This window comes from Nymphalis io, chromosome 13, assembly GCF_905147045.1.
Source record: "Nymphalis io chromosome 13, ilAglIoxx1.1, whole genome shotgun sequence".
Classification (NCBI taxonomy): Eukaryota; Metazoa; Arthropoda; class Insecta; order Lepidoptera; family Nymphalidae; genus Nymphalis; species Nymphalis io.
Window position 1 is genome coordinate 8,726,251 of NC_065900.1, and position 24,994 is coordinate 8,751,244.

General features: G+C 31.9%; 2 protein-coding genes across 2 annotated transcripts in view; one reads left to right on the plus strand and one right to left on the minus strand.

Moving 5' to 3' along the window:
* The first annotated feature begins 2,459 nt into the window (after positions 1–2,459).
* LOC126772922 (homeotic protein ultrabithorax) overlaps positions 2,460–24,994 on the plus strand; it is a 121,089-nt gene continuing 98,554 nt past the window's right edge. The window contains exon 1 of the mRNA XM_050493523.1: positions 2,460–3,349. Coding sequence (XP_050349480.1) covers positions 2,890–3,349 — 460 coding nt within the window. The 5' untranslated portion in view covers positions 2,460–2,889. The remainder of the gene's footprint in view (positions 3,350–24,994) is intronic.
* The window catches only part of LOC126772923 (uncharacterized), a 54,683-nt gene continuing 37,619 nt past the window's right edge, over positions 7,931–24,994 (minus strand). Inside the window, exon 3 of the mRNA XM_050493524.1 lies at positions 7,931–8,856. Coding sequence (XP_050349481.1) covers positions 8,614–8,856 — 243 coding nt within the window. The 3' untranslated portion in view covers positions 7,931–8,613. The remainder of the gene's footprint in view (positions 8,857–24,994) is intronic.

Consider the following 24,994-nt stretch of genomic DNA (forward strand, 5'->3'; position numbering starts at 1 on the left):
ATTAGAATATTACGAAGATAATTCTTATAAAGAATATCAATAGCTAACTGACCTACTTGAAAGTGTAATAATCTACAATGCTCTATCTGTTGACAACTTATGATAAAATGTCGTGCCACATTTTTTTTAGGTTGGTAGCTAGACACTTATCGGACGTTAAGTTAAAATGACCTAGTGGATAGACTTTAACTGAATATTGTAGGTTCAAATCCGGGAGAGCATAAATTAATGATAATATACATACTTACGTTGCGTCTTTAATTCATGTCGTGCTCGGAGATGAAGAAACCCCGTGAGTGTTTATCCACCAACCGGAATTGGAATTGGAGCTTAGTGAAATGTAAATAATAATAATAATAATGTCATGGGACATTATTCACAAACAGTCATTTGAGCCCAAACTAAGCAGAGCTTGTACCATGGAAACCAGACAACTAATATACAACATATACTAGTTTTCTTTTGTAAATACATACTTATATATAGATAATTACACTCGGGACAAATATACATTTTCATGCACACAAATGTCTGTCCTGGGTGGGAATCGAAGCCACAAACTTTGGCGTGAAAGGCAAGTATTTACCAACTATGCCAATTGGCTTTTAAGCCTCAAAAAAGAGAGATCTTAGTCCGGGCCATTGCCCATTTTACACGTTGTCACAATAATACTGTTAAAGTGAATGTGTACGTAAAAAAATTGAATTTTATTTTGATATGTTATGTACATCTAGAAAAATTTAAATGGGCAAAGATTCTTCCTCCTACAAAATATATTCAGCTTAAGCACGGTTTTACAGCGAGTTGATTGAACTCAGAAATCCGAATACTGCATAATATGCATCCATTGTCGTGCTCAAGTTTCGAACATATATTTTAGATTTAAATAAACATAAAATTAAATACATACCTATATAAAATAAGTAAGTAATATTGAGGGTATGAGAGAATTGATATGCTTCTCATTACCAACAAAATCTTTGCTTATGATAAAAAAATACCTTATAAATATTATTGTCTATTACTGGTTCCTAATTATATTACTTATATGGGAGTTAAAATTCCTTAAGCCTTAATTTTGTGGTTATACAAAATTAAGTTATATATGTTTATTTAAAATTGTATGTACAAATAACTAATTAGCTTACTTATATAAACTTGGATATCACATAATTGTGGCTTGTATTTTAGTATCCATCTACAAGTAGGTAAGTAACTATTTAAGAATGTTTTTTATTTCACAAATTTCATTAGTTATGCCTAACTAGATGTTGAAAATGTGAAAAAATTTAATCGAATATCAAATGTATTCAAATTTAGTTTTTTTTTTTAAATAAATGATAATGCATTTAAACATTTGACTTAATGTATAAAACGATAAGCAAATTTTAAAAACAAGTACCCCATAGTTTTTTCTTATCAATAAAATTGAATAATATGAAATATTTAAATGCTATATTTCACGTTTGATACCCAAAATGCTTATATTTTTGTCAGTCCAGTGTTATTGTAGACCTGTTACCCGCCCTTTTATTCGTAAATATTTGCTTAAAGAGTTGACTAAATAAAAATGCGAGCGTGTCGTTGGGTACACTCCACCAGAGCCATTCATTCGCTTGATGACTTCATTTGGACGCGCGAACCGACTGCTCTTGCGATAATGCGCTATTGTTTACCCTTCGATAGTGCGTCTTCCACTGCACGCGCCAGACTGCACCGGACAGAGACGGCTATACATATCACGGCGTCCGCTACGCAATACGCGTTCCACAAACATCACCCGTCTCGCTCACACGTGCACCTCATGCGTACGCTCGACAGTGATAGCAACATTACTCGTATAAAACAGGTAGTAGAAGAAATAATAATCATCTTTACGACTTCTCACTCTATTCAGCACCTTGTTACGATACTGCGCGCTCATTGTGGCCCGACCGAGGAGTGGTTGTAAAATCTTTTCTTTACTGGCCCGTTTCACTAATTGTACGTTTATGAGTTTACGACTTTGCGGCTTAACTTTTCAGTAGCGGAGTCATTATTGGCCTTTTGTAGACTTTTTTGCTTGTTGACTGTGATGAGCCGTGTTAAGGAATAATAAAGGATTAATAAGTGCCACTTAGAGACATTGGTAATCTTATTTTAGAAATTTTATGAAGACATTTATGTTAAGATGCAAATGATGTATTTCATAAAGATTGTAGAGTCTACTTTGTAGAGACCCACACTTTTGCCCATAGTGTCGAAACTATGATCAAGTCTAGTGCTCGGGCTCGGAGCTAAGGAACAAGACACGTGTTTCAGGAGGAGTGATAAGCAAGGGAAAAGAGAGCGTTACTGATAATATTTATAGTCATTAGCGAAAAGGGGACGGAACAATCGTCGGTGTTGCGATCGCAGGCGGCGCGCGGGGCGGCGCGCGTGTCTCCGTGCTCTCAGTAGACTGCGTGAGCCGAGCCGCGCCGGTCGCACCCGGCACATAGTCGCGCGCTCCCGCCACACGCGACTGCAAACTTCGCTCGCGACACACGCCTTCACCACATGTCCACTACCACAACTTAAAACGACCACTCCTCAGACACTCGCACGTGACGACGGCACTGTCGCGATACCACCCCGCACCGGGAAACGTTTAAAAACTCGTAAAACCCGCGGCACGTGCTTCAAAGTCGTAAAATAATCGTAAAAAGTAAACACACGTCGACCGGCCTTTATCGCCGATGAAACACATTATGACGCTCGAGTGACGTTTAATAGGCAATAAAATTAATAAAGTTAATATTCACTCATCTATTCGGAGTGACGGCGGAGGTCGCGTTATCACGGCGCGTGGGGCCGCGATGACATAAGTGTTTCCTAACTCAGTGACGTTAGTGTCGGTGACCGATCAGAATGAACTCCTATTTCGAGCAGGGCGGTTTCTACGGGGCCCATGGAGTGCATCAGGGCGGCGGTGGCGGCGATCAGTACCGCGGTTTTCCCCTGGGGTTGACGTACGCCCAACCCCATGCCTTGCACCAGCCGAGGCCTCAGGACTCCCCATACGATGCATCAGTAGCTGCCGCTTGCAAACTTTACGCGGGAGAGCAGCAATACGCAAAGGCAGATTGTTCCAAAGCGGGTGGTGAGCAACAAAATGGTTATGGAGGAAAGGAGGCATGGGGCTCAGGCCTCGGGGCACTCGTGAGACCCGCAGCGTGCACGCCAGAAGCGCGGTACAGTGAATCGTCAAGTCCAGGCAGAGCCCTTCCCTGGGGAAACCAATGCGCGTTACCCGGAGCCGCAGCCTCTGCCCAACCGGTCCAACACCAGCCCACCAACCACACATTTTATCCTTGGATGGCCATTGCAGGTAAGATCTTTACTCATTAAATACGCCATCAAACAGAAAATAACTTATAAACAGGTACACACAAAATATGAATTAATAAAATAATTATTAAACGTTTAATTCAAATATGAAACATAATTTATAGATTCTAAGCAAAAATAAATTAATTAACGGTAAATCAAAATAACCGTAGAGTAACTTAGAAGAAAGCTCTAAAATGTAGCTGATGTCGATCGAGTCAATAGGTTCTCGTAATAAAAAAAAAGGTACTTCACTCTAATAAGATGCCAATAGGCACCAATAAGTCAAAAATAATTATTTTCCAATTTAAATATCAGCGAAAAGCACTCGATAATGATGAAATTATTGCAAGAAATCATCACAATAATATTTTTATAAAACACTAAAAAAATGTCTGAAATTAAAATATTTAAGTATATTATCTATTTTAAGCGCTAAAATATTTAGAATATAATAATGTAAATCACAAAACTTGTAAAAATTGTATTATAATACATTTTGTATTATCGTTGGAAAGACTAATATTTTGAATACCACAAAACTGTAGACAAAAATATAATGATATTATGATAATACACACGCATACCTTTGGAATTTTTATTTTTTCGTCATGTACATTATAAGGAATATATTTACAAATCTATTTCGATATAAGTATTTAAAAAAATACATTTAACAATACATTAAACATCCAACCTACTTATACTGAATTCTCTTTATATAATTTATTTAATTGAGACTAAATAACAATAGTTATTTCATTTTCAAATCAAGAATCAAATAGCTATGAAATGTTTAAAAAAAGATAAAATCATCAGACTAGCACTAACTAAAAGAAAAAAAAACAAATCATAAAAGAATTCCATTCATTAAAATTTTACACGTTGCGGGTAAGAATAATGATTCTAGCAGTTTTGTCATGCTACATCTTAGAGCTCCTGGGTGCGCGAGCGCCGCTCCGCCCGCCCGGGTCAATGGCCCGGTCTAGTTTGGGCGCATTATTATTAACTTTAGCTTCAAGTGCTAACCAACAGCCGCTATTTTGTATGTCGAACTTGACACCAGCGCTCGATATAGCAATTGCAAGAATTTAAAAACTTAAAAATGATAATTGTACTCATTAGCATAAATAAGTAATTAGTATCAAGTTATTGAGATATCTGGTTGGAATCTATTTTAAATGAGATTCTTATTTGAATGTCTTGTTTGTGATAAATACAATTTTTATTTCAATGAGCAAATTTCAAGACCTTTACATTACGGGCACGATGCGGAAATTAATTTTATATTTTACCTCATTATTGTGTATACTTTGAAACTTTGTTTCATAAGATATTGTATCGTATAATATCAATTATAATTAAATTCAAGTGACATGCAGAGGTAATCGTATTACTAACGCGTAATTAACACGGCGCGCGTGTGGTCCTGATTCTCATAACTCATGCGACTTGATAAAATTAAGTAACACGGCCTAAAAAATAAAAATAACCAAAATGAGTAGTCGAACTGTCGGCCATATTTCACTTGGGTTCACGCAACGCGGCCCGCGAAAACAATACAAGGCCGTGTCCATGTGGACCGTATGAGGCCAGCCTTGTCTGTTCTCGTCCTTATAACGAATTCGATAGCTATCGAATTTTATTTGTATTTCAAATACGACAAATTTGTTTTTATAATTGGAACGTTAATTCCAATCTAAATCTATGAATCAAGATACAGAAAAAGTGATTACTCTTTAGATCTGTTGCATAATTTTGTAATGAATAATCTTTTTAATTTAAATTATTCAAAACCAATAATTAACTTTAATCGTAATTTATAAATACGTTATTCCAAATTAAAACGTTACGAGCCGCTCATTAAAATCAATTTTAACAAAATGCAGTTAAGGATTGTTTTAAAAATTAAATTTTTAACATTTTATTATAACTTAATTAGTGTTTTTATATTACCGAAATGATTTATAATATGAACGTGGAAAAACATAGCATAAATGTAGCCGTGTAATTAATTCTTGGAGAAAAAAGCAAAGTGTAGTTCCTTATAAATCACTCGTCAGAAATTGTTTGCATACAAACTCTGATTTAGGGTCCTCTTGTGAAACCGCGGCCGCATGGATAATTTTATTTAATAAATCTTGTATTTTCATATCATTAACAAATATAAATATATATAATAAAACACATATAAACAATTATTAAAGAGCGTTTATATTCTTTACATACTTAACCAAACCGTTCTTATTGGATGTTTAACGTTACCTCTTTCAGTTAAAATATTATTCTATGCAATTAAGTAAAAAATACAAACTATATTTTTTATGATTAACAAGAAATTTTATGATTTATGCTCAATATTAAAACCAATATTTTTTATAAATATCTTTGACGGTAGATGGCGCTACGCTTATAATGTTCATTAAATCGCGATTAATATTCAAGTTACTTCTTTATACGGAACTGCGATACTTTACACGTTCTGTAAGAACTTTGTTAGTAATTAAGCTTAAAGAGGAGAATGATTTGATGATGCGCTTAAATACAGCGTAATTAGCACAATTAAAAGGAACAAAAAAATAAGTTTATAATATATACGGAAAATATTTGTTCAAAATGGTTTATCCTTTATAATATATATTTAATCATATTATTCATAACATGTATCGTAATTTGTATATAACCGTATAAAAGACATGCATATTTATAATATAAAAAAGGGTTTCTTCAGTGCTCGTAGTTTTTCTGCCTCGCGTTACAACCTGCATCTAACCTTAAGCTGAGACCTGACCCTATAATTTCTAAACAGGTTCCAAAATTGGCGACTGAATTTCGCTCGAGGCAGAATATTTTAAATGCTCCTTTATTAAAGGGAAATGAGATATTGTAATCACTACCTAGTTGCTCCCTCGCGTCCTCTGTACATGACTCTCTTATTATTTCAATTTGTCTTTTTATAATTCGAATTCGAGAGCAATTGATTTCATTCTTTGTATTTATCATGAAATATTTTGTAATTCATACAAAATTGTTCAATTCGATTGAATCATAAGCTTGAAAATAATTGTACCATGCACAGACCGTAATTTAAATATTGGTCATTATAAGTATTGAGTACAGTAACTGTTTGTAAGTCCCACTGCTGGGCAAAGGTCTTTTAATGGGATAAATTGAAGCTTATTCTACCGAGCTGCTCCATTCATTTAAGCCTTAGAGGTGATTTTTTTAAACCCAATTTAAGCTCGTGAAAACTCAAATACTGGTGCTGACGCGGAATGGATGAGAATCGAACATTTGGTTAAGAACCACGTTTTTTATTATTTAGGTCAATTCAGTTTTATTCCGCTAATTAAGTTTAAGCAGTTTAAATATTTGAATTAAAACATAATTACAATTATATTACAAATTTAAATAAACTCATTGATCTATTGAAACTAGTTCAGTATCTAGAATACGGTAGCTAGAAGATAAGTGCGGTACCACAATTATGAAGCTTCAAGGCTATTTTAAAATGGCCGGCGGTATACTCTAGTAATTTGTAAGTACAAGTGCCTATACCCAATCTTTTGTATAATGGACGAACCTCAATTATTTAAAACGTGCGATAATGTGGTCTGAAACGAAGCGAACTGGCCTCCGCTAAAACAAGTTACGATCGAAACATTATAGGAAATTTGAGAACTTCATATTATTCAAGTCATCTTAACTATTTCGGTTACACAATACCTAGTAATTTCTATTTCATTTGTGAAACTTGTTAACAAAATTATACACAATAATAATAAATATTTTTACAATTAAACATTTTCGTTATTTCAAAATTAAATGTTTCAATTCAACTCGGACTTAAATTAATTAATTAAAACTCTGCAAAGCAATTGTAACATTCCGTCGCATTGACAACATTTTATAGACATTTGATTTAATCTTAGATTATTTTAAACAAATTAAAAAGTTGTTAGAGAATTAATACCGCATTTTTAAAATATTCAATGCGTAAAATCAAAACGTAGGTACGGGTAACTGCCTGGGAATACGTCATGAGTCATTCAGAAACCGCCGCGGACGGTGCTCTACTTTACAACTTCTATGCGCGTCGAATAACAAAATACAGTGTTGAAGCAAATCTAATAAACGACTTTCTTATAAATTGTTATTATTTAAATTTATATTTATATAACAAAACGATAGCTTATATTATTTTCAAATAAAGTTTAAATATCGTTAATTGACCAGAATTATCATAGTTAGAGGTAAATTTAGTAAGTTGTATTTACATTTATTGTGTAGGATGTAATCATTCTAAGGAATGTTTGCTGTTTCATCGTGAGTAATTGAACGATGTCTGCCAATAAGTTGTTCTACTAAAGCTGAATTAACATTCAATATAAACTCTGTGGGAAAACTCAAAGGAAATAAATTATTTATTTTCTTAAAGATTTTGCATAATTTTACATTTTATTTCTATCTTATGACTTTATTATATATTTTCGAAATAAAAGGATTTTAAATTATAATATTTACAAATATTTACAGACTACTTTCTTGTAATTTGAAGCTGCGACATTACTTCTTTTAAAGCAGCACTTAGCTATGCGTTGCACTTTACTTGAGTTTAGGTTATAAATCTTTAGTTTCTATAGAATGCAGACTAACGCATCCGTGACTCATGATACACGTCAAGAAGAGTGCTCTAGTTTATGTTTTCGATGCGCATCGAATCTAAATTAGTTTTTATATATACATAGAAATACATTTAATTATTAGAAGATAAACAAACATATTTTTATTATAATTTTAATATTCTAATAACAATTACATAACTAGATCCTTAAAATAATTATTACTCAATAAAATATGTAAAGAAATATACAATTATGTTGTTAATACTCGAAAAAACAAAAACTTTTTATTATGTACTTAAGTATGGTTAGACAAATGAAACGACCTTGACAAGCAGTTCATAAAGAATGCCCTACGTACTCAATAGAAGCGTTTGTAATGGTTCCCCAAATTGGCTCGTCCGTCCACCGCACACAATCAAAACAAAAACTGAATACACACAAAAATAACAACATAATAGCCCCGTAACAGTCGCAACTCGCAAGCCATAAACTAATAATGGGGGAGATATGTTTTATGGCTTTCAAGTTTTGAATAGGTACGCCTAAGTTTTTTGAATTTTAGTGCAGCAAAAATCGTGTACGAGTGAGCACGCTTGTTTGAACTTAGCGTGTTGATAATATAATTAATAAGTAGAATGCGTTAATCAATTGCGTGCAGTGAAAAAGATTGACGGGTCTGCGGTATGGCGGAGGAGGTGCGCATGCGCTTGTATCCCGCCTGTTCGCGCAGCGCGCCGGCGGCCATCTTGGATAAGGATCGATCATAGGTGTGCAGCTGTGAAGTGATAAATATGAAACCCGGGTGCATCTTCGTGTGCGTACTTTCTTTTTGTGTGCGACCGTCGATGAAAGCTCGCTGTGATCTTCGGAAACTCGTGCGCCTCTGGAAAAATAATATATATTTTATTAACAATTTCATTACTTTAATCTAAGTTATACTCTATGCATTAGGTATCTATTTTAATTTGGATAAATATCTTATGAGCTTATTTACTATATTAAAATTAATTTAAAGTAACTAGTATAACTTACTTTAAATCAATTTGGTACCAAAAGCGATTACTAGAAATTTAATTAATTAATTATTTGATTTGTAAAAAGCTATGTTTTGTTCACATACACTTTGGTTAAAGTTATACAGTTTTTTCTTTAGCGCTTGGGAAGTCTATAATTCCCGCAATAAAAAATATCTAACATGCGCTAACCGCATACACTTACACAGGCCATAACTTAGTCAGTGATAGCTTACATTATAGTTAGCTAACAAAAAAATAAATAAATAATGTATTAGTATAAAAATAATACGCACAATGGTTATTTGTCTCAATATAATTCTACTCCGTTATATCTAATACATGCATAATGTATTTATAAGTTTATTTTTATATATATAATGATAAGTGTATCTCACAATAATTTTAATGACCTCTGCAAATTGATCTCACCTAAAAATTCAAGTGTGTCTAAGTAGATAATACTGTATGAAGATGGTAAATGAAATCCAGCTCACGCTGGGAACCGCGGGGTCAGGTTATTACGCGTTGCATTGAAAATCATCGGTTACGTACAACCGATCCGTGACTCTCTACAGTAATCTTACAATTGTTTCGATTCCACTCTTTGTTTGTTGAGAAATTGTATCGATTACTTTTATTTTCGATTTCATAACCCATTAAGAAATCTACAATTGATATTTTTTACTAATGACTTACCCTTAAGTAAATTGGTTTATTATGTTTTGCACTGACTTAACATAACGCAGTATTTTTTTATGATTTATGGTAATTTTTTTTTTATTAAACGTTAAGAGAAACGTGTATATGTTTCATAATAGAATAAGTTTCTATTGAAATATTATGTATAGCCGTAAAAAACCTCAATAAAAATAATAATCAATAGTTTTAATTACCTATTTTTATAATTGTTAATAACTTCGTATAATTTAATTTTCGTTTACGTAATATAAAGAAAGGTATATAATGGTGTTACGTTTATAATAAAATGTTTATATACTTATACGCCATTATGCATCTAAGTTTACGGATAAATAGGTATTATTATATATTCGAAGTTAGTCGGTTCGGTTGCCTGAGGGTGTTATTTTAGGCTATATGTCCATATCTTAGCTTTATTTTTAAATTATTATTTTCATATTTTCTATATGAATTGATATAACAAATATTTTTATAAATATTTTCTCTTTATTAATATTGCATCAATTAAATTAATATAATATATAACAGTTATTTATATATATATAACGTAACGAATACAACTATTACACATTACATAACATATCTGATAGTAATATACATATGTATTTAAGCTCATAAAAGTTGCAAGCACTAGGATCGATATTGTAATAAAATATATTTTTTTTTATTATATATTAAATAATCGTGTTATATTCAAACTACTTTTTATATATATAGTAATCGAGCGAAACAGGAATTTTAGCAGAAAGCGATACTGTAATCGGTAAGCATTTTAAACATATTAAAATTACGATGCGTAAGTAAGGACCGATTATTACGTTGTAATAAATCAAATGCAATTTATTAGTGAATATATTTATTAAAGTTACTAATTTATTGTATGTTTCCATATTTTCAATCGATACCGAAACGTCTGTCGCTCGGTCACTTGGCATTTTTACTAGGGATTTATTTTATATATACCTATCTATATTGTTCACGGCCATTTAAGTCGAACGTCAAGTACTCGAATGAAATTATATGAGAAACTCGAACCGCTCTGTGCTCGCTAATTACACGTGTAGGTTGCAATCATATGAAAGGGCGCCCAACGTAATTATGAATAAATATAACACAGATTATACTCATATTTACCGCAGGAAATCATAGACTCATTTAAATACATTCAGTTTTTCTCATTTGAATACAACTTTGTAGCTTTAAGACTACAATTATATGAGACAATATAAGACACGTGCTTGGATTTCCTTTGACCTGTAATGAAGTATTCAACTAGTATTTACTAAGAATACATTTTTTTATAGTATAAGTTATGTCCTTTGTGCCTGTAATTACACTTGCTCACTCACCCTTCAAATCCGAACACAATACCAAGTACTGCTGTTTTGCGGTAGAATAGCCGATGAGCGGTGGTGCCTACCCAGACTAGTATACACAAAGCCCTACTACCAGTGAAAACCTATATAGAGAAATAGCATTATAAATTTCATTGTGCATTTTTCCTTGAAAATGTAACAGTGACGTGCATTGAAGTAAAAGTATTTAATTGTTAGCTATTAAGGGTGGGCGTGGAGTACTTTTTGTGTGCATTAAAAGACAGCTTTAGTGTTTTAATTAAACAATAATATAATAAAAGTAGTTCTTCCTGCGATAGTATTAGAACACTATATATTTTAGCTCAATATGGCGAACACGCCTTACCTTCGACGCTTGAAGACTGCTCGGCAATTAATAATTTTGCACGATCCACGGATCCACCACCACTACAATCGACCGAACAAAAGTTTAGTGTGGGATCAATATATAACGAAACTATTATTTTTTATCATAAATTTTTTTTAGTAATCTTACAACTTCGTTTAAATACTCATTTGTAATATTTTAAGCGCTTCGTTTACTCGAATAACGATTTGTCATACTTTAACATTAAGCGTTTAGATTGACGTGTGTGCGAGACACGATAGCGTAAATTGTTTGTACATTATTATAATCGCCTTAAACGGCTCTTTGCACAAAATTGTTGACGCTGTACGAAGTATGTCGTGTTTTATAAAATTGCGCCAACTTATTAAACCGAGCCCTAACCCGTTTCTAGTAAACTATTAAACCATATTTAATTTCACATAAACAGTGCATGGCAACATACACCTCGTATAAATAACCGCACCACCTTTTCATTCGATGCAAAAATCTCAAATACGTCAAGCGATAATAATTTTTATTCCTTTCACACTTACGCTCATTTTTCTAGCACACGAAAATAACACATTTTCTGTTCTCCAAATATTAGGTGGACTCTATTGGAAAGGATATAGAGGCAGTTATTGCTTAACGATTGTTGTGTTTTGTGACATTGTAGAATTGCTTCCTTGATATAGAGGGCTTCGTGCCGAAACCAGCGTTTAACAGAACAATGTGTCTTCTTTTTAAACTAAGTCAGTTAATCGTGTTGATTCTACAATGGCTTTTTACTTGAAATACTTTTTATGCAGCGCTTTTGTAAAATTTTACAATGACATAAACATTAAAAATGATTGGGACAGCGTTAATAAAACCTGAGGCAAATAGGACAAATATAAAGAACGATTTGAATGAATCCATTCGTATTACCTTTAAATTAAATTACAGTATCTTAATGTGTAAATTGGATATTATTGGACAATTATTCAGATAAAATATAATTCAAGAAACTTAAGAGCTTAAAGAATAATATTATTTATAGCATTGTTATTTACGATAGTGAGGAATCTAAAAAATATTTTTAATTAATATGCGCTATGAAAATGAATAACGATGTTTATGAAATAAATGACTTTATTTATCTCGGTATGTGATAAATCAGAATAAATACGAGCAGTGCACGCATGCAAGTTCACTTACCTCTCCCATTAGGCACTTGCTACTTTTTAATTATTCTTAATCAATCACACGTTATGTTATAGCCCGCGTCGAATCTCCTCGATCCGTCACGCCACTCTAAGATTCGTCTCGGATCTCGATATAACGATCAATAAAGTTTATCACACCATTTCGGTAGGAATCCGATAATTATCTATCAATAAAATTTTATAGACGATTCGATTGTTAGCGTTTTATAGTCTACCATTGGTGAAAGTTCGAATAACATTTTTTCTATTTTTATTCTATGCCAAATTTTTAATATTCTTTAATTTTGTATAACGAAATAATGGCCCCCGATACTGAATAGCTAATTCCGTTAATAGAGAATGTTCAAAGAGAGGTTACGATCGTTCCAAAAATTGAAATATTCACGGCGGTAAGAGAACAGAAAGCTTGCGCCGGCGCCGATATCCATGATGTATGGGCCCCTCCACATACTTAAGTCATAAACCCTTCTAATATTAGAAGACACAAACACGAAAATATACCTGTCCCTTTCTGGTAGTTTTACTTTAATTAGATACAAATTTACTTTAAATTAAAAAAAAAATCTTAACGTTTAGAAGTAACCATTACCTTTTATTACCTGATATTAATTTATTTGATAAAAATATCAAAAGTTATATATTTCTTTTAATATTTACACCTATGATTTTTTATGGTTAATTATTTATTAATTTTAAGATAAATACATTTCAAACAATTATTAGGTAATTGTTGAATTCAGTGCTTTCGCTTCAGTTACGTATTAGTATTAAACACTTAACTTTTGTTATAGTTGCTTAATAGAAAGAGACAACAATGTTAATCAAGATTCTTCCTTATCTCATAATAGTGAGCTACAACTCTACAAAACGGTTGAAAGGCTAACTGAACGTAAGCGATACATGCGGGTAAAAAAAGACGTTTCTATTATAGACTCCATTTTTTCATAGAGGCCGATGTCCAGAAAAAGTCGTAAATTATAATTTATTAGCCCACAGGACAACGAAATTAAGTTATCCGCCGTTCCCAATCAAGAGCGGCGTTCCTTTAGTTTATTATTATACAGGCTGTAGTTGTGTTCGGAAATTCGTATGTAACGGACGTTTTAAAATAGTCCAGTTCCATATATGTGAGCCGGTGCAAGTTGTGAGAGGAATTCTAGTGTTCGTTATGCATGTGGCGTCAGAATTGTTAAGGCGTCGTCGTGACCTACCACAGTTCAATTTGACGGCGGCGCGGCAAAGCGCTCCGATCATGCTATGCGACACACGTATTGCCAATTTACGCGCTATAATCAGCAACTTTGGCAGCTGTCACCTTCTGAGAAAGTTCCTTTACCTATATTGATACCTAAACTTGGTAACCTTTTGAATTAAGAATGCTTGCAAAATAATTGAAAAGACTGTACAGCAGAACGCTTTTAATTAAAACAATGAGAAGTTTCTTAGATAGATGGGGATTTGCTTTTACTTTTCACACGGCTCACGGGAGATGTGCTTGACGGTCAGTGCACGAATGTTAATATCAACGCCGTCCGCGCAGAATTATAATGAGAGTTTCCTTCTGAACTGCACTCGCAATACATAAAACATACCCGTCGTCATGTTTACAACGGAAAATACGATCGCGATCCGTGTGTTAAGCGAAGTTTTATAATGTGTTTTAAATTAGCCATTAAACATTAAATTGAATTATCGGAAATGTGACTTGTAAGTGTGATATTGAAGAATATGACATATGTGATTCGGCTGTAAATGAGACAAACTATTGTGGATGGATATTTTCAGTTAAAAATGTGTCAGTGTTTTAGGGTTCAAAGTCCGCGTAGTTTATGAATGCGAATGCACGAAACCGGCGCGCCGCGAAAAATATGTCTCGACAAACAAGCAACACCAAGCAGTCTTCAGCAGTTTGAGTTACGAGAGCCATAAAGGCTTTACATAGAGTAGTTGTTAACTTTACAATATAAAAACTAAGTTTATTTAATATAAGGTGATTGGTTCCTATCTACAGAATATAGAATTAAAATTGTTGACAGAAGTAAAATAAGTCGTGAGGACGAAATAATAATAAGCATGCGCATAGTTTTATGAGTACCACCTGACAATACTGACTTCCCGAGTTAATAAGACATTATCCTTATTAGTCACAATTGAAAAGCTGAAAGGTATTTAAAAAAAATTTATATCTTTAACTATATAATAGACCTATAACAAATATGTTTAAATAATAAATGACCATTTAAAATTAATTTAATGTAAATATTGTTGTATGCTCATTATGTACAAATGTGGAATAGTATTATATGCCTTTATGCAAATATTATAAATACCAGGAAAACATTATACCCTAATTCAATAATTTATGCGCTACGGTCTCTCATTTCGACTGTTTATTTAGCACGCGTAACATAAGCGCATTCCAATTTATACCAGTCAAACTGAAATTATTAGATGCTATTATAATTTTCTAAAGAATTACAATTGAAGGTATTTCAAATTCTTGACCGAATGAATAAGCTTGTAAAGTTATTAATATTTATCGTTTTCTTGAATTCGAAACGTATGCTTTTTATGGAAATTTGAGCACTGATTTCCCTAGAAGTAAATATTCCTTTCTTTATTTACATCGTATTTTAAATAGAGACATTTTTTATTTTTTTTATCAATAGATCATTATTCAATAGAAACATAATAATAACATATCATGTTTAAAAATGGAATGACATTTTAATAGATTATTGAATGTCTTTTTCATCTATCTCTACGCAGATATATAGCCTGATTAGTCGTTTCACAGTTTGTATTATTTTAATTGAATATTGGTTTCCATTTCATTAGTTACAAAATGTTAATATACAAGTAATAAATGTGATATATTATACTCATATTTGTTTAAGGTATAGGCAGCAAGAAGCCCAGAATCAATATATCGTTGTAATAAGTATGGTGTACTCGTATTTTCTGTAATGTTACAATATTTTATCCATTCCACGTTTTTGATGGACGCGGTAAATTATACGCTTGCCATTCGAGTTATCATTAGGACAATAGCTATTTATTAGTTATGGATTTATTGAATATCGATTGAATTGTTCATGAAATTCAGTGGAAGTAATTGTACGTGATCAGATATATTTTCCTATACGTCATTAGAAGCCAATAAAGCGTAAAGGTTTAGAATCTTAAACTAGATTAAGTTAAAAACAACATATTTAAATGTACTTAATGATTAAAAAACTAACGACGGTACCGTTGGCTTTATGATTGCGTAACTAATGCTATTTATATTCAGAGCCGTTTTGCTTTTATTATTACATAGTTTTAAATCAATTATTTTAAGGTTATACATAAAGAAACTAGAACTCACCTACTTAGTCAATTTATTAATCATAAAAGTAATAACAAAAAAATATTATTATTTCACCGTATGTGTATACAAACGGAGTTAATCAAAATGAACGCGAAGGCTCGTGTTAGGTGGTGAGGGCGAATGGTTACGACCTCCGCCCTTCCGGCCCGCTGACCTCGCTAAAACTGAAACTACGATTTAGCGCTATTAATCCAGTATAATACTACTTACCTTCGATTCTGAGTCGAATAAAATATAACCGTTGGAATCTCTTTTACCCGCATATGTAAATTTTAAAATCATTAAAGCGTAGATTTGTATTAAAAAACATTTAATTAATTTATATATCTATAATTGATGTATAACATCCGTTTTATTCATTTGTGAGATTAAGCTTTAGATTCTGATTTTGTATCTCATAAGAAGTGTCATAATTGGTGTATATAGTTACAAAAACCAAAGTTATAGTTCGATTAGTTCCTTATAGGATCATATTAAATGTCAATAAATAAACAGTTATCCATTGTAATGAAGGAAAATAGTTCCTTTAAAAATCGCTTATCCAATTTTAATCCTTATCACAACTATTTTAAGTTTATAATTGATAGGTTTCCATCTTATAGAACCGCATTAAATCACAAAGACGAAGTAGGCTTTAGCATCAGTTTTCAATTTCAATAAATGAATGAAAACAGTTAATTTGAATAAATTAGCAATTAAATGCGATAAAAAGACTCCTCTATTTACACTCTATAAGGATTGATGTATAAACAGTATGTCGTGACGTTAATAGTTTGTATTGGTTAATAACATTGCAGTTTCATTTATGGCATACATGAAATTATAAATACATATTATAAGGTATAAACAAACACTTTAATACGAAATAAGCAACTAAGATCTATATCTAATCAACTATTATCAAAGGTAGTAATAATTAAATTAAAAGTTGCTGTAGCACGTGTGGTATAAGCTTTATATTTTATTTCTTTCATAACATTTAAAATGCAACTTTGTGGCAAATGAGTTGAAAATAATTGTCACTTAACAGATACCGTCTTCGGGTCTAAAGGTTCGGATACTGGGTATTTAAGTGTAAAGCTTGCCTCTCGATCGCAGTAGCGACTGAATTAAGATAATGTTCACACCTGCCCGTGTATAAACGTCACAATACGAGCTCGATGCAGTAAGACAGACAGTTTACGACTCTACGCCGACGACTCGAATATTTTTTTAATAATTTTACGATCATCGCCTAAAGTTATTAAGGTCGTTTTCGATAAATGACACCGATTTTATTGGGATTATTAGAAGGCTATTTGTAACATAGTGTGATTTCTCACTATATTAAATTAAATTTTGGCACATTTTGATACAAAAAAAAACCATTGTATAAAACCCATTAACCGCCTTTTTTAATCAATACAAACAATGAAATTTCAAACGCCACCTATATTTAATTAAGTGGAAAATATATATTGATTTGCTTATCTTGATATATTTAAAATATCGATTACAGTACAGTTGAAAAATGACACAAATTGGCTACATGTTAAGAGCTATCATACATGGCTATCAGCCATTATTAGCATAATCGTTAATAAATATATTTTATTACAAGAATTAAAATAAATTTTGATCACAAGCTGTAGTGTGCGCTGCCTACAAGCGGGCCGTTGCGCGTCGCGCGTCGCGAGGCAACTAACGCTCCCTCCTTTTTATTGCGGTTCTGCTTACAACATATTTTATAGGATCAGCTGCTTGATTGCGTCACTACAGATGTTAGAATTGGTATTTTAGGGAAATTCGAAATTTAAATCTATTAAACTAATTCCGACGATTGTATAATTTTTGAAATACTAAATGCATTTTTTTAAAGAATAGGAACGCGGACGAGCATATGGGCCACCTGATGGTAAATGTTCACCAACGCCCATAGACAATGGCGTTGTAAGACATGTTAACCATCGCTTACATCACCAATGCGCCGCCAACCTTGGAAACTAAGATGTTATGTTCTTGTGCCTGTAATTACACTGACTCACTCACCCTTCAAACCGGAACACAACAATACCAAGTACTGCTGTTATGTGGTAGAATATCTGATGAGTGGGTGGTACTTACCCAGACGAGCTTGCACAAAGTTCTACCACCAGTAAAATGCATTTAAGAGATATTCTAACTCTACATCGGAACTATCACAACATCTTTTAAAAACATAATGCAAATATCTTGCAAAAATAAATGTACAAATTTTATTGAAATAGCAGAATTTGAGATACAGGATACATTTTTATTACGTAACCTTAAAAAAATCGAAGTTGTAAAAACTTGAATTTTAGGTAATATGCCCAATAAAATTGTAAAGATTCATGCGGTCAGAATAATAAAAACGTAGTCGTCAGGTACGAATCTATTATTTACCTTGTGTTCTGTTGAAATCGTAACTGCTTTACAATTCAAAATGGACGTTGCGTAATTATTAACGGTCTGAGTTAATTGTCTCGTTCAAAGGACGACTGTTTTAAAATATTTCTAAAAACACGAACCAAAGTCTCATAGATGTTCTTTCTACCTTTTTACAGTTGCTTTGTTTTTTATAGAGATCATAAACCCTCGCCTAACGATAATTTTACAAATATACCCACTACGTGTTTAAGACCCATCGATAAATAATCTTCGTATGCAAATGAATCAGGTTAGAGATGTGCTGTATTAATTAATTTGAGGCAGGTGGCCTATTATCAATATAGTTAAAAATCTCTTTTTATTACTTGATAATAAAAAAAAATTATAACTAATTTTAATCTAAATAAAATTAGTCTAAACAAGTGAATTATTAATTCAGTATTGTATATATATATATATATATATATATTTACATATATTATTACTTGTAGTATTTACTTATGTTTTAAAAATAATTGCTAAGAATATTAAATAATATTATCATTGTGGTAACAGGAAAGCCACTTTCGTAACTGCTTTTAACAGTGTCTGGTCTTGCCCTTTGTAGTTATTTTATGAACGCGGCAACTTACAATAAATGACTTAAGCTTAATTGTGACGTTGAAAACGGAAACATTAAACCGCCATGTATTCCAATTAATATTTTTACGAGCACTGAAATCACGTCCTGAAGACCTTTATTGTTTAATTGGTACATATATTATTATATTAAATGCGTAATATAGTAAGTACTTAGATTTCCTGAGTTTCATATGGAACCTGTTCCTGTTAATCCCGTTTCTCATCCGCGTCACGTGGTCGCCGGGTCGTTCCGACCGCGTATTATTGAAACCGCGACAGTCGCTGCACGTCATAAATCTCAAGTCGCGTCTCTCCATTGTTCCCGCTGATGTCAAAGATCAGCAATTTGCCATTGTTATGCTGGGGCTTTACCTCATACTACATTAGTATTCAGTCATAATTAAAAGTTTTGAGGTTTTGATTTAGTATCGGCTTATGTAAGCATGCCTTGTGATAGGTAAATAAGATTTGTTTGATTTACTTACAGTAAAGTTTGTTCTTTTACCTCCAATTTTCTGATTCCGGATATAACGCGTCGCCTACTCGTCTACAGATTAAAACAAAAATTTATAAGATTATAAAACGCGGAAGAATTCACTATACCGCGATGTTTTTATAAATCCTCATGTGAATTTTAATTCATGTTTTAAAAATACAAATAAAATTCTCGGCCTTTACTGCGGTCATAAATAATTTTAATATAAGCGCTAGGTAGTTAAACAGAGCGTCAATTTGCAAGATATTCGTAGTCCTTTAACTTGTTTTTCAAGCCCGAAGGCAGACATAGTTCTTTAGCGTTGGTACCAAGATCGATGTAATTATTGTTAACAGAGCAATATTTACTGGCTGAATTGAAAATAAACAACATTAATTCAATCATAAGTAAAGATAAATAGCTTTTTTTATTAACTTTCTTTTATTAAAATATATTTATTTATTTTTAATACGTTAATAATGTTCATCGCTCTATTTTAAATGATATAATTTTTAACCTAAATGTAATCGCGGGAACGTGTTCGCGGCTGAATTATCGACCGGCCAAATTGTGAATAAGTTCAAGGACCCAATAAAAAGCAAGTACCCACGTGGTTAGACGTACAATTATGGAACGTGACGAACTGTAATAACGTCTCACATTAGTTGAGATACTCCGTGTTTACAACTTTTAGATTGTAGTTTCCCACTCTCGCCATTCATAGAAGCTGTATAGAATCTAACAAAGCACCTTCAATCCGGACAACGTGATACTACGTGGTTCGTAAATTGAATTTTCTATTGTTGAAAGTTATTTTATTAAAAATATAGATATTTATTTATAGGGATAACTGTAAGTTATCGCTTAAAAGTCATTGTTTTATGGTAATTTCTATAAGTGTCTTTATATAATTAAGAATAAAATTAACATTTTTATTAATTTATGAGTTTCCTTTTAAGGTTCAAGTTCATTGTAGGCGCAACGATGCGTGGTCGTTATGTGAAGGCTTAATTGTTTAACTATTTCATTTTACCTTAGTTTTTGTATCTAGTGTCACTTCTATCTATATTTTTTATTGATTAATGGCTTTTAAAATGTCATACTGATAATATTTCGTTTCGTTTGATTCTTGTTCCGCAGTTAATGTGAAAGTACTTGTAGGGAAACACATTTCGACATTTGTTATTGTAATATTTATGTTACGAATTGCCTCTTGATTACAATCTTAAATTCCTTAAGCAAGAAATTGTAATGATACTGTAATAAAATAAATATTAAAGCTTAATTAAGTTGTTACTGGCTCAGCCTATGAATACTTAAGATTAGTTAAGGCAGTAAAATTTTTTAACTCTCCTAATTAGTACAGAAGTAGTAAAATCTATATCGTAACATCAGCATAAGTTAGCATTTTAATTTCATGTTTCTTGTTAATTCTTGGAAATTTGTAAAAAATGATTTCAATGATATAAAAAATTTAAAATCTTTCTACATAAAAGCCGACAGCTGAGGTGGCCTAGTTGATAGAGCAGGTTGATTTTGACCGATGAATGCGGGTTCATATTGCTATTTTTTTATATAAAAACCGGGAAAGCAAATGACTCCACTTCACCTTATTATGGTAAGTGGTAGTGCAGTCCAAACGCAACGACGGCTAGTACAGTCGAGAAGAATGTTCTGCACTAACCGCCCCCGCCTTGCCCGCGCGCAAGATGCCTCTTTACGCTTCGTTTGAAGGAACCCAGGTTGTAAGGGGAGCAACCACTGAGTTTTTCATACTGTGTTTTATAATTCATCACATAGCCAGCGAAGGATACCATTTTTACACGTGTACCACCAATCAGGAAAGCAGCCTGGTTGAATAACCTCTAAACCTCATCTCACCACTAGTGAAACCTCTGCTCAGCAATAGGACATTTTCGGGGTAAAAGTACTTTAGCCAAAAATAAATCCAAAATAAATTTAAATTGTGTAAATCTGTTTTAAAGAAATATTAAAAATGACGAATTGTTAGAATCCCTATTAGTGATTCTATTTATATAAAATTCTTGTTATGAGTAATAGCGGTGGCTGGCCGAGTCCGGACGTAGTGGAAACGTTTATTGTAAGCATTGTCGTCTGGTTTACACATAATAAAAATAAGGAAGTGTGATAGGCATTACAACTATATAAATTAAATAAAAATATATTTACTTCTATCATTTGTCGTTTTTATTATAAAAAACAGTTTATTATTAGATTATATCTCGTTTATTAAATTATTTATTTATTTATTTATAAAATATGTGTAAACATTACAGGTTTAACCTAAAGCATTTACTTATTTAATTAATACACTTATTCCTTAATTATTATTGTTTGTATGTATTCCGCTGCCGTTTTGCGAAATACATATATAAAAATTAATTAAATCCTGTAAACATTGTAAGTCATTAATAATTGTGTAGAGAATTGTTTTAAAACGTACCTAATAAGCATTTGAACTACCATATAGTTATTAAAACAATGTTCCGTAATTATTACGGTCATATTTCTAAAGGAATTATCATCACTTTTTTTTTTGTTGTTAACGTTAACACGCAATCTGCCATGTTTTTTTTTTTTCAAAATATAGCGCAAGTTGCGATGTCTAGTTATGTCATATCAATGTTTTAATTCTCTAAATTTGTCGTCAGCTATTACAAGGTTATATCTATTGTGAGTTTTCGAGGGACGAAATTATACTTAGACGACAGAGAAAATTTTTATGGAGCAATGTAACAGTTGTTGTCTCCCACAACTGTATAATATATCCGTACATCTATCTGTATACCGACATAGCTTTCTATTAATCGAATATGATGTTTTTAGTTGTTTGTTTTGTTTGTTATTATGTTTGATATTATGTTAATATATTATATATTGTTTATGGAATAAAATTTTTTTTTCGTTTTGAGTTTCATTTCATAATGAAATACACCTCAAGAGATCAAAATAAATATTAATTGAAGAAAACTTCGAACGCAATACGTTGAATTTCTGTCACATATTTTAATTAACACGCTTAAATTTTTAAGCATGTTTTTTTTAAATGAAATAATTTGTTCACTTTTTAACTAACCTACTAATAAGATATAAAGTAATGAAAACTGTTATGTAACTCTAACACCACCAGCATTCCTTTAGAAAGTAATTACACGACATTACATTCTTCTTAGTGAATTGAATGTTTGAAATTTAAACTTAAGATTTTTTATAACAAGTAAAATTCAATTATCTATTAATTATGTCACTACTAACACATTATTACCTTTGGTGTAGATAAAGTGGGCCAAAATAATGTCTTTATAACTAGTTTGCGTGTATTATGGCAGTATATGAACACGCGTCCTATGAAATACCTATTTTCGGATATAATCAATTACCCTTCCCGAGGTTCCCACGTCCGAAAACATGATTACAATAAAAACATTACGGTATAATATATGAACAATATCAAAAACCAATTTTTAATGTTTTATTTTTTCTTTTTATTGAATTATGAATAGTTATATAGGTTAATTATATTACTACTTTTTTAAATATTTTCAATTATTGTGAGATTATTATATATATTTTTTGTATCTATAGATACATATGTACATAAGTATCATACAAATAATATCACAGTGAAATTGTTTGTTTGTAATGCTTTCACGTTTCAATAAATCGTCTTGATATTTAGCACACAGATGGTTTAAAACACGGAAACAGACATACCGACCTTACGTCGAATGAGTATTATGAACACGTGGCAGGTGAATCTGCCGATAAAACTAAGTTTAATTTAACAAATTAAATTTATGGTAATATTATGAAAATGCATACATCGTAATATCGACTTATAATACTACCTCAGTAATTTCATGAATATTTGGTATTATTTGATTTTAATACGATTCTACAAGAATCGATTGATCAAACATTTTGTTATAAAGTTTTGCGTGATATAAATGAGTTATTACAGTCGCTGTAACAACATACGTACCCACCTATTTTATCGTTTTATTGAACCAAATCTATTACTTAAAACACTATTACAAGTGACATTATTACTTTTACACAAATTACAACTGGATTATTAGCGAAGGGTAGAATTTAGGACTAATATAATAGGTTCGTAGTATAAGATTTTACAATACTATAAGCTAAAAGATTTTATCGTAAGTTGCTTTATTCAACGCCTTAGTAATTGGAATTAAATTAAAACATTGCACAGTGTATTAGAAATTAGTAAATTATTTTTTAAAAAACGTTTTTTTTTTTTTAATATTAATACCAAGAACATTACGTCATAGCAAAAAAGCAGCGCCTAAACCGGTCTTACAATGTGGTGGATTGTGGCTTTCTGATGACTCTTTTTAGTCTGTGACGATTAGGATACCTTTCGGAAGCAAATGACAACTCATTTGTCGACGAAAGCTATGGCGTTAAAGCTCTTTCGTGTTCGCCGTACCAAGTGATATTGGAGAATTAAGAAATAATAAATTTAAAGAATTGAGTTTTTTTTTTAATATTATTAAATTGTTCGACCAATTTCAAGGACAATTAAAAATCTCGTGAGATATTCTATTGAAACTGTGCGTAACTGTAAGTTAAATACATGCATCGACGGGGCGGCACGTCAAAAGAACTCCTGTACCTCGCAATTCTTTCCGAGGTACAGGAGTCGAATACTGGAAATATACTCTTAGCTGCTAGTGAGAATTTCTTAACAAAAAAATCAACATTTTTGGCCCGACGCGGGACTTGAACACAGGACTTTGGGCTCTGCACTCTTATAATTTAGCCACTTGGCTAAAGCGGCAATTGAATATGAATAACACGATATTGTACACCGTATGTCCGCTTTCGGTCGATAATTGTTGGAAATTCCTATAAATTCAACCTCACCGACCAACCTCTCGTAACTGCTGTACATGCAGTGAAGGGTGTGAAGAACTCGCTTTGTAACGTTCAATTCGATTCCATGCACACAAGTAAATTATGATGTTTCAAAAATGTTAAAAACACACAAAAATGAAATAAACATAATTTGTAAAAAAAGTTAAGCAAAATATATATACTTATTTATGATTATGTAATTTTTCCGCTTTTAAGAAATAATTGGCGCATACACAGAATTTTATAAGGTTATGGTTAAGTGGACTATATAAGCTTTGGCTGAAAATAAGATTTTTTCTTAACATTGAATTTTTAAAACTATTAAGGTTTAGTATTGTTTTTGTTTATATGATATTTCTCGTTTTTAAACTTTGTTATTGCATAAATTTTAGTGAACGAAAGCTTGCGTGCAATACGCATTAAAAGCTGTATTTATAAATATGTAGTTATAACATTTTAAAACATATTTTTTTGTTAGATAAGGTTCGATAACGTGATGTAGTTAAACATGAAATAGTTAAAACACAGTGTTTTACAGACAAAGAGGTAATATCATGCGGAATATGTTCCTAGGGCCGACCTTGCTTTGGCCATAAATTTAACAGTTGTGACACGCAAATCTCTACTAACCGCGCATGATTTATCGTCAGCAGCGAATACGAACA